This window comes from Haliotis asinina, chromosome 7, assembly GCF_037392515.1.
Source record: "Haliotis asinina isolate JCU_RB_2024 chromosome 7, JCU_Hal_asi_v2, whole genome shotgun sequence".
NCBI classification, from domain to species: Eukaryota; Metazoa; Mollusca; class Gastropoda; order Lepetellida; family Haliotidae; genus Haliotis; species Haliotis asinina.
Genome location: NC_090286.1, coordinates 35,877,262 through 35,889,634, shown reverse-complemented (window position 1 = coordinate 35,889,634; position 12,373 = coordinate 35,877,262). Strand labels below are relative to the sequence as shown.

The 12,373-nt window shown below is 40.4% G+C and overlaps 1 protein-coding gene across 1 annotated transcript in view; it reads right to left on the bottom strand.

Moving 5' to 3' along the window:
• The window catches only part of LOC137291234 (nucleolar protein 4-like), a 121,685-nt gene that overhangs the window by 90,722 nt on the left and 18,590 nt on the right, over nt 1-12,373 (bottom strand). The window contains exon 2 of the mRNA XM_067822531.1: nt 981-1,124. Coding sequence (XP_067678632.1) covers nt 981-1,124 — 144 coding nt within the window. The remainder of the gene's footprint in view (nt 1-980; nt 1,125-12,373) is intronic.

Here is a 12,373-nt window from a genome sequence, read left to right as displayed (position 1 = left end):
CCAAATATCATTTTCACAGCGTGTTTGTTTTGCATTATATAGAAAATAATAAACTTCATTCTTTGAAGTTGTGAACAACACATCATCAAGTTTACATGGTGTCCATAGGTACACTTTAGACAAAAGTTAGGCACTATGGACATGGAGTTATTCAATGACCATGCATATTATTTGGTTGCGATCAGCTAAGTAAAATCTTTATGACGCTTAAGTATAGGAGAAAATCTAAATCTAAATTTCAAGCATATTCTTTGCCAACGAATATAACAAGATAATATTTCCACTTCTTGGAGATAGTGTTTCAGGTGGTGCCGTACTTGCAGAGAAGTCCTGCGTCCAATATTAAAATAAAGCTTGTAAAACACAAAATATATCTCATGGAAACCAAGGAACATATACTCATGGAAACAAATAAGGAAATACATGAAAGTGCAAGCGTGCCTTTATTCTTTTCTAGGTTTCTTCACAAGATATGTATTGTACTGAGAATGAAATTCTGGAAAGGAATAGATGAACAATTGTACTTTTGTGTGTTCCCTTATTAGTTTCCATGAGTATAAATAGACTTAGTAACATTCCCACATTGTCTACATTTAGCTGCTATATCAGTTTAAGTGTCTATAATAATCCTAATATATTTCCAAGTAAATTATTCGGCATATTCGGAATAAAAGTCCGCCTGTGTGTCTGTGTGTCTGTTCACTTTAGGTTTACGGGTCACACAGGGTCAAAGTGACGGTCACCTCGTTGTTCAGTGGTGTAGCATCGGGATTGTTCAGAATGGTGAGGGCAAATTTCGGTTGAACACTGAAATTCTGAGTTCGAGATAACCACATTTTCACACCCACGGACGGTAACAGGCACTGCATAAAAAGTCGTACCAAGCTTAAAGTGTCATTTGTGTTATAGTCATAGTAAGGTTAAGACGACACTTTCACCGTCCCTGCCAAGTTTTGCCAACATGTCCTTTCTTTACTCACCGCCCTGTATGTTCGTTTCTGTCCGGCATGCTTGCCCCCTCTGCCGTCCATCTCAACGTGCACGCTGTAGATGATGTCGAAAAAGTCTTCAACAACTGCAACCTTCTTGTAATCCCGCTCTGCATCACTACACAGGGGGTCGTTCTGGAAGATATGCAGAGATAATTAAAAAATGACACCAATACACTGGGGATGTCACGAACTAAACAAGTACGAGGGGTGTTCAAAAAGTAACTTAACTATAGTCTCTATTTTCAATGTTTGAAAAGCTTCCACTTTATTTGGAAGGAATCACTAGCAAGTCATATGCGCAATGGGTTAATGAGATATTCGTCATCATAGCACATTGGAGTAAAATGTTTCTAAAACAAAATGCAGACAATGAAAAAAAGAACGATTCGGTATCTCTTGAATAAAAGCATTCCTTCAGATAATATCGTGTAAAATATGTTCATTATTGTATTGGATGACTCCCCGAAGTAACCAACATTCAAAGATTTGGATTGCTTGATTAATATATAGATGGGGTTGTTTTCTAAGAACAAACCCCTTTTAATGTTTTATAAACATTGTGTCCAATGGTTATTGAAGCGGGCACTGCTTACAATATGCTGAAAGCTGACACTTACGTGAGCATTCAATATTTAGTTTTAACTCATAAGAATAAATTATGTCCTTATGATTAAGTCATCTGAAAATAAGAGTGGATATGACTCCAAAACACGCTCTTTCAGTGAACATGAGGGCAGGAGTCACTTTAACAAGCCATTGCAGTTTCAGATAGCTTTGTTATGCACTTAAATATCTAAATTTGATTCTAGCACACTTTTGCCCATCTCCAACACACAAAGCGTTTCTTGCATGTTTTGTTTCCCCCCAGTTTGTGATGCAGATTTTGCGGGTCTTGTGAGTAACACGATAAACAAATGGGGATCGAGAGGCTGGAACACAGCAAAACCAATTTGCTTGCAGCTGACAGATAATGTGTAGAAAAATAAAATATATAAATAGCTGCATTTGTTTCATTTCCTGACTACTTTTTGAACGCCCCTCGTAACTATTGTCCTATACTCTATGGACGAAATGACAACGTATAGTTGGGATACAATGCAGCCACTGCAATGATGACAATTTGACTATTAAGTGAGTGAGGTAATTTACGCAGTTTTTGGCAATATTCCATCAATATTCCATCAATATTCCCACATGGGCTTAACACATTCCATCCATGTGGGGAATCGAACCCCGAAACCGACAAGCGCCATGTAGAAACCTAGATGATCTTACATGATACGTGCCAGAGGCAAGGGGCGATTGAGTGAGGTTTGACTGTATATAAAACCAAACAGGTATTACGGACAAACAAATAACAATAACCAACAACACACTATCAAATTGCCCATTTGCCCGCCTTGCTTTTCTGATGTGTTACCCACTGCGTTTAACGACAACTGAAGATCGTTGTGAAATTATTCCAGATAACAACACTTGTGTTACATGCAGAATATACAAACATTCAATGAGTCGTGATTTAGTTATTATTTAAATTGGCAAAAGAAAGTACGACGGGGCTAAACATACAACTAACAACTACTGGCTGATGATGGTTAGGTTTTGTTTGTTTGCCTGTTGTTTATCCGTCCACTCAGGAATGTTCGAGTCGTATGACAGACAAGACAATCCAGTGATTGGCATCATGAACATCGATATATGCTACCTATATCATAACGGTGCTATGAGCATTGCAATACTTCAGCCAATGTTTTAATTGCTATTGTGATATGTTTGTAATTTTGACGTCTCCCCCTTTTTCAGTATTTACGGTCTCGTCCACCGGTTTCGTTTCCGCTGCCAAGAGTTATACTTTCCTAAATCTTTTTAGATAGTTCAGATCCCAGTTAGCCCATTTCAGGTCTTTTTTGACCAACGTACGCTTACTCCCAACCACTGGTTTATCTCTGATACAAATACTTCTTTAAAACTTGTAAACATTAATTTTCTTTGCCGTCATCGGCGAAAAACATCTCCTCCGCTGACTAATTAACTCAGCTAAATAATATTTCAAAGGACACAGAACGCTGCTATTCAACACTGCCACATTCCTTCACGAGGCTTGCTCGCCATCTTTATCGGATTCCAAAATTGGCTTCTACAGCTACAGAATAAACCGAGCTAGTTGTGTCTTGTGAACATCAACGGCATAAAAACGCCCCAAGATATTTTCATTGTCTTATTTCAGCCTTATAAACTGGAAAGACCACAACGAGTCTGTTTGGCTCTCAGAAGTTATCTGTATCCTTATATGAAAACAAATACCATCAGACACAAATGAATTCAGTTTAGATTTGTGCAATCTCTGAGCGCATGTTGGAGTCCAATAATCCAACGTGGAGACCAGGTATCGCATTACAATAATGCAACTCGTGTTGTGTTCAGGTTAGAGATGTTCACGGAACTCTGTGTTGGCGTTCATTGGCCACAAGATATCGTCTAGTTGGCTGTAATGTATCGAAATGTGGCATTACAAAGAGCGTGTTATTGGTTTGATATCTGTTTGTTGAACCTGTGTTAAGTAAATCGGCCACATACTGAAAGACTGAAACAAAAGCTAACCTTTGGTATCTACGGTGGATATCCATAGGAAGGATGAGGGTATGGTTTGAGATTAAATGTAATGTCTTAATTGTTTGCTATTGATCTGTTTGTTTGTCGCTTAACGCCTTAATATTCTTGTATATTCTCGTTTATGATGGAATCGGAACCACTAAATCCAGGTGCTGATTTATAATTGCTACAAGATGGATACATCCTATTTTGTTGTCGTTTGTATATGTCCAGATACATTATCAAAAACGTATACCCGAGAGCACTATACCCGGTAAAGTATATGAAGCCACGTCGTGCACACTTTCAGGTGAACAACTGACTTCCGCGACACAAACACACACACGCGTATCTATCTTGTGATATGATGGTCCGTGTGGTTATGGAACCAGACACTGACCATTACACACACTGCCGGTTCCATGACGTTCCAAATGCTCGGTTTGCCAAGGTCTTCGGATGAACTGAACAAACCGAAGTGACAGATATGGTGTGTCATGAAATTGCCCAACTCACTGGTTGCCATTTAATGCTTGACACCGCTCATGCTTGACACCGTTCATGCTTGACATCGTTCATGCTAGACACCGCTCATGCTTGACACCGTTCATGCTTGACACCGCTCATGCTTGACACCGCTCATGCTTGACACCGCTCCTTATGCAGCCCCAAGCCCCCCTATTCTATGAAGCTGGGCAGTGGAAGCAGACTGGTGGTTAAAGTGTTCGCTTGTCATGCCGAACACCATGGTTCGCTTCCCCTTTGGTACAATGTGTAAAGCCCATGTGGAATATTGCCATACTCACTCACATTCACTCTACGTAGGACCTGATTTCGACATGGTAGATAGTTCTGTTGGGAATAAACCTTTAATTATCTTCAGCCAGCAAACTATCCCTTCTACCACAAGATGGCAGCGAATGTAGGATCTCAAATACCTCAGGTGAAATCACTTACGTGCATGCCTTTCGATCTCATGTGATCTCCTGCTTGTTGTATCACCCGAGTATGTTTGAGCAAATCGCTGTGAGTCTCATCTTTGAATCCGACAATGCTACGGCGTTCAATGTGGAAACCTAACACCCTGCCGTCCACAGACAGTGACAGTTAGGCCCGTGATAAAGCGAATCCAGCAAGGGATATTATTACTCCTTAATTTCCAGCCGCAATGGATCACCTTTAGTTTTTATGGTACTAGCTCATCTTTCATACACGGATCGGAACAGGGAAACATGCATGATGCAGTAATACAATGCCTTTGGTAACTTCAAAACGACAATCTTGGACCCATTTTTTGTGTGAAGATTATAAAACGTTTTCTGGACCGTGCTCTACAATCTCAAGTTGTCTTCAAAGCAGTTGTTTTTTAAAGGTCTCGTCCGGATATCCTTTCCTCCTTGAACTTGATCGTGTCCGGATTTTTTGGCCCGGCGTTAATGGCGGAGACGAAGAAATGGCTAGGAATTTAGTAGAGATATGATCCCAAAGCAATAAGTTGAAATTTTAATGAGCGCTAAGTTACTTCCAGCGTCAGGATCAAGACAAAATCTCAGTAAAGCCCCGCAAGAGATAATTTATTAGATTAAATGAGTGTTTTTGCTCTGAGATATATGATAGTAAACTTTGAGATAGGGAACTGTAACGCCAGCCCACAAAACCTGCATGTAATGACGTCCCTTGAGCGGTCTAGGATTATGTTATATTACACACTACCTTTATAAATCGAATATGTACTAATTTAAAATCCCAATCGGAAGAAAATTTAATTCGTCAAATATATACCAAAAAATACTTCCATCAAGGAATTTCCATTTTAATGCAACAAAATATAAGCCGCAGCCTTCCTAGTCTCAGGTCCCCACTTCCAGACACCTCTTAACGACATTACGTCTCAGATTTATAGCAGTTCCAGGATGACTATCAAAATGTGGCATTTCTATGAACATTTTCGATTGCAAAGCGTGTTCCAGTACCGCGGGTCATGTAATGCCATTGTTAATGAAGTCGAGAGAGTCGCTCGTTTTCAATACGTATCACAATTCTTGAATATAGTTTTAGTTTTATCGCCAAGAATGCCACAGATTTGGCGTTTGAAATGAATAGAAGACTTCCAACGATATGCGAACTGAAACAATGAAACACTGTGCTCAAAACCCACTGAGGTCTTGCAGCTGGACTGTTAAGTTTGTCGTTGACATATATGTCGGTGTGATTCGTCACTGAGTTGACTATCAGCTTCATAAGTAAGTTTGTTCATTATCAAATGTGGGTCTGTCAGTAGACCAAATAACTCAGCTCGTGTAGTGAATGTTGACATGTGTTGTATGATGCATCAGGTTTTTAATCAGAACATTTCACGTGAAGGTCGGTGTTACGTCATCTAGCATGTAATCGGTCATGCATATACGATTTATATTACACGTAGTTGGAAATCTAACCACAGGTCTCCATATGAACATCGAGGGCTTTAACCACCATCCCACCGCAGTCATGCTTGGTATCGACAAGGTTTACACGAAAAACACGTTAAACAATGAAAATGATACACAAGCTGCAGACATTACTTAAAAGAGCAATGACACACCATTCTCCCCGTAGAGCAACTTTTAGTGCTCATAGACGTCGGAGGTAACCTGAAAAGATCGAGATATGCGGCCCCAACGAAATCTCCCATGACCTGTGTGTTTGTAAAAGGTAAATATCTTCTTTGTTGTATGTCACAATGTTTCAAGGTTATTCCCTGCCCCGTTGTCAGGTGAACTGATGAAAGGACAATTCACCCAACCCAGAAACGTTGTGACATACAATAAAGAAGAAGTTTTCATCCATAATATTTGCCTCTTATTTAATACGAACTTCTAAATGCTTCTCAACAACCTCACTGTGATTTAGATTCGATATTTGTTGAACCTGAACAACTAACAGTTACTTTTATGTCTGTTATTTTAAGAACTGGACAAATTTAAAGTAAATTGTAAATGAATGTGGCCTTCCAGGTGGTATGCGTTTCTTGTGTTTTTATGCATTCCGAACGTAATGAAGACGTTGAGCAATATACCAAATGGAAATAAGCCTGTCCTCGCGGTTTCGCGCCTGGTCGGCCAGCCTGCTCATTACTACTTCATTAGCGAGGAACGCCGGGCAAATAGTCGGGACAAGCCATGATAGAAGCACGTTTACATCGTGCAAGGCACGTGCACAGAGACCAGTCAAACACAACAGTTATTCTGTGATGGTAATGTCTCATATGCAATTCATTCACATGGCAGGGCAAGGCTTCCTGGCACGATGGTCGTTTTTCGGACTTCAAATGAAAGGCAAATATTAGCGTTGTTCCTCTTTAGTGAATCATTGAAGCACCGTTTAGCTCCTTGGTCTTGCCTTTCAGTGTGGATCATTTTCTACCCGGTGTTCAATGGTGACGACAAAGTGAGAAGACCTAGAATTTGGCGACTTGAAAGACAGGAGGGAAGACTGGAAAGTCTCGATAGAAGCATTTGCTGCGGGTTCACAGTGAACGGTACATGTGAGAAGTTGATAAGATGGCTGAAGCCGCACAGGTGGCCACGATTGTGTGGGTTGAACAAATGTGGAGAAGGGGAGTCCACTAGTCATGGCCATCTTGTTGACTTTGAGAAGTCAGTGGGTTCTTGGGTCCGGTTTTCATTCAGATGACTGGAACTGGTTCAAATCATTCTGGTATAATTGCCTTAAAGGAACTACAATGTTGCGACATACATTTTCTTATTCAAGTATCCAGCTTGGATATATCAAGGACACTGTGGTTAAACGGGGTACGCAAACCACGTCAGTGTTGCGGTAGTCAGGAATACCAACCGTACCAACGAATGAAGTTAAAAGTGAACAGCCAGTGGTTATACTTACATTCGAATGTGAACCTTGATGTGTCGAGCTAACACTTGTCTCGACGTAAATCCTTCGTCCCAGTGCTGTCTTTCAGGAAGCATCTGTTACTAAGGTTAACCTTAACGCCCATTCCTTAACATCGCTCTAAAGCTTGATGATCTTCGATCACCTTAGTGCTTCATGAAAGGGGGGCTTGGGCATTTCTACTACATTACATCATTTTCCGCTGTGTCAGGAAGTCTCGGATAACTCGAAGTATTCACACACACACGCACACTCACACACGCACAGACAGACAGACACACGCACACATACGTTTAGATATCATCTGAAGGCCTTACTCATCACCCAATTTGCCGTTCTCTATTACCCTTGGTTTGCCCTGGATAATACTAACGCTAAAATACGCACGTCCCTGCTTATAAAGTAATCAACACTGAGTAACTGGGCATATCTGTTTCTTTCAGCAAAATATATGTATTACCAGCAAAAAGGCACAAACACTTAAATCCGCAGTTTCTTCACCTGAGGAAAACACCGTATCCCAGAAGATTGTGTCCCGTGCACAACGAAATGCCGTATCACGAACGTTATTTCACATCGATAAAACAATTACTTGGTTGCAATACAAAACCTTTTTTCTCAAAATAATCATTTGTTTTATGAAACGTTCATGATGTCAGCGAGGTGCTGTCTTTCTCTTCTGATATTACTAGAACAGATTAGGCACATATTCTTTCCATACACTTACGAAGAAGCTCTGTCCTTGATATTATGAACGCAGTGGTTCTCTCTGCTGAAATTACAACCGAAATAGTTCTCTCTATGATGTTATTTTGGCATTGGTTCAATCTAAGGTATTGACTTCTATCAAACATTCTTACTAGTGAGTGAGTGAGTGTGCGTGCGTGTGTGCGTGTGTGTGTGTGTGTGTGTGTGTGTGTGTGTGTGTGTGTGTGTGTGTGTGTGTGTGTGTGTGTGTGTGTGTGTGTTTGTACACCGATTTTAGCAATAGCCCAGCAATGTCACGGTGGGGGACACCAGAAGAGGGCTTCACATATTGTAACCTTGTGAGGACGTGTGTGTGTGTGTGTGTGTGTGTGTGTGTGGAGGGGGCGGGGCAGCCTTGAGGTTAAAATCTTCTCTCGTCACGCCTAAGACGCGGGTTCGATTCCCCAGATGGGTACAGTGTGTGAAGCCCATTTCTGGTGTCCCCGCCGTGATATTTCTAGAATGCTGCTAAAAGCGGCTTAAAACTAAACTCACTCACTCTGCTGATGCTATTTATATAAACATTTACTTGTCTCTGTCTCTCCACGATTTTCTGGGTTAGCTCTTGCTCCTTTTAGGTGGGTAATGATACCTGATCTGTCCTAGCTTCGGAAAGCAGACTCGGAACTACAAACGGGGTCATCATGACAAAAACGAATGCCGAATCAGCAGAAAAACCCTTCAAAGGGCACACAAAAACATTCAGTCATCATATTTATGAAGTTTCGATGCTGTATTGCGTGAATATTTCGATAAACATGATCATCAAATATGTTCCTAAACTTTCAACGCAAGCCATCGTCTTTGTCATGCGATTATTAAAGAATACAAACATGGAGAATCCCGCCAGAGGCACAGCTTCAGACAGAGAAAAGCCGGACGTCTCGATGACGCTGATAAACTGAGAGACTTTATAGCTCAATTCACTGGCTTCTGTTTTTTAGTTAGTTCATACAACCCAGAGTTCGCTGATGAAGTCTTGACAGTCTGGCGTTCAGTAATGGCCTTGTTCGATACCAACATGCACCTCTTGCCTTTGCTGACAAACACTTAAAGACCGTCAAAAGCTAACTGTCAAATAATATTTGAATGTATGTTTTATTACATTTTACCTGCTATGAAAACCAATATATGGCACTGGATGCTGCAGTTTACCGTCTCAAAATATATTACCGTCGCTTTCACCAATTAAAGCCTACATACTTTTGGCTTCGAAGAATTTCGCCATGTTGGCTGAATACTTTTTGTATCCGGTCTGCTTGGCGCACTTTAGATGAAGTCACGTGACAAAAAGCTACTTTGTCAAAGCCAATTGTCCCCTAGAGAATTCAAGTCATGTGCGAGTCAATTAGCACCATCTTAAATTTTGCGTGTCCCTTTTCACACTGCGAATTATGAGTAGAAGAACTGCCTGTTTGTGATCCGACTCGAACCCCCAGGTTCACGCTGAATGTTTCAGCCAATCAGAAAGCGCCTAGCTCTCTGCCCGATATTACGACATTCACTGCGGGATGACATGTCAGTTCGGCTTCCATTTTTTTCCTCTTCAAAATTGAATTTTCGCTACTGGAAATGTCGTGTCTTGGGACAGCCCAACACACGGGTAAACCTTCTCCGCAACAGTTAATTTTGTTGGCGAACAAAAACGAACTCGCAGTCACAGACATTTCTTGATAGGCTTATCTTACCCTGAAAACATCTCTGTTATCTTTTGCCTGATTGTGATGTATTGTATCTAAACCAAAATGATGTAGTTGTTGCGTTTCCAGCCATATAACCATTAGGAAACTGGGAAACTTGCGTGTCCTGGTAACAACCTTGGAAGTCTAGCACCAGGCGCTGCAAGCTACAAAACATGGCCTCGCTCAGTAGCCCAACGTAAAAGGTGTCTCTCGAGTCCTGTCCGATCTGCCATTTACGTGTAACTAGTCATGCACAGGCTGTCGGCCAAATGCTTTGATACTTATTCGATTTGTCTTTACTCCTGAAGTGATGCTTTTCATTCAGGTGAAAATTTACCTACTCTCTTTAACCTTTCGAGTACGAGTCATTTGGACCAGATATATTTTGTGTTCATAGGCTGTTTTATTAAAATTAATTCCGATGAGATATTTTACGATCACTGCGTCAGAATATACACTTTCAAAAATTTAAAACAATTCATTTTAGGACGCCCAGCTTGAATCTTTAGTCATGTGTAAAAAGGTAATGTCAGGAGCACCTTAACAATTTACAATTACAGTGATAGAGATTTGTAAGCCATATGTTCCAACGCCAGGAATAAACCTCTAATATTTCGGTTATCCGTCTACAGATTTTCAGGAATAAATGTACCTTCGATTATATGTAACAGACAGCTGATTGAAGTAGGCAAATGCATATACGACATCGGCTTTGCGATATGTGTTGACCTAAGCGGTTTAGTACTCGTTTAAACGGACACAGATCAAAACAAGGTATCAGGCATGTCTTATAGCATTAGTTCAGCATTAACGTAATGATTATTGGGTCTGTTTGGGTCAGTGATCAGATCTGATGGTATTGCTTAAGGTAATGTAGCTTACCTTCATATGTTTACGGTGAAAGAATAAAATATTACGGGTATTTTGTTCCATAGAAAAGGATTCAAAGAACAAAGAATTATCGGTTTTCGAAGCCATTTTTACTTGATTAACGGTATTAGGTTTCACCGAACGGCGTAATTTATGTAATTCAGCTTACGTTTGGGAAAACCTGTCTACTGATATAACAAGTATTTTAATGATGTTTGGACTGAGGTGTGTGGGGACGAGTTAATATTAAATACACGCAATATGTACCTAACCACCTTCCCGTATAATTTCCAATCATCTTCTCATTCAAATTTAAATAATTTTGACATTGGTATCAATATTAGACTGGCACTCTTTGGAATGGCACCACAATGATTAAACATTTGTATCTAACCAAGGCAAGAGGTTCAGATGTCTTGTGAAAGGAGAGAGAAAGGGTGTGTGACCAAATTATCATGTTAAGCCTTGTCCTTCAAGCTTTGTTTTGAAAGGGTATTATGTTTGAAAACCATGGTCTATGTTTCCCACCGTTGAAGAGGCGTAAAACAACAACCCTTCTAAAACAAAGTGCCGTTTTCACGTTCAAATGACGATACATTGGTAATAAAAACAATTAACACACTAGTCCAGAGGGTTATTGCCACATGTGTGCCTGTGCGTGTATGTCTGAGCGCGCGGGTCTGTAACGCACATTCCATTGCGTGTTAGTTTATCTTTCTCCACAGATCCCATGTAAGGAGTGTTTTTCTTTATCTGTAACACAAATTCATTTGTCTCAGTATAGAGACACCTCCTTAACCACGACTGTCGTGAAACGAATCAGTGGTAAGTTATCATTTTCCATATGCTTTGTTGTTGTTTTTCGCCTCACTCAGCAGTATTCAAGCTATATATGACGGCGTGTCTGTAGATCATGGCAACTGAAGCTGGACGTCCATGGGCTGACATCAACACCATCGATTGTCACGCCATTAGGAGACAATGACATGTATCAACCACGTCAACGACCACTCCATAGCGTCTGGTGTTTCTTATACGAACATGGTTAGATGAAGACCGATTCTGTTTGCAAATCAAACAGTGGTCGTCCGGATAACCGAGTGTCCGGATTAATGGTATCAACACTAAGTAGGTTTAATTATGGATTAACTATATGAAACTGTATATTTAGTCATCTCGACTGTATAGATTAAAACGGCTGATATATTTAATAAAAGTCCTCCTAATACTTCGGTTCCCGACGCTTCATTTAACATAAAATGATTTGATGTTGAAATCTTGTGTTATTACGAATATCATCCTGACTATAGACATTAGCTTCCAATAAAACCATCATTTCCCGATTGTTTCATATTACTATGGGTAATGCCATGCTGGATTGACTATGGTAATATGTAATGATAAACTTGGGTTTTCCCTAACGGTAAATGTCATCTAGGAGTGAGTTAAGTTTTACGCCGCTTTTAGTAATATTCAAGCAATATCAGAAATGGGTTTCACACATTGTATCCATATGGGGAATCAAACAAGGTCTTCGGTATCACAAACGAGCAGTTCAACCTGTAAGCTACCCCACCACTCACAGAAGTGTAATGGGAC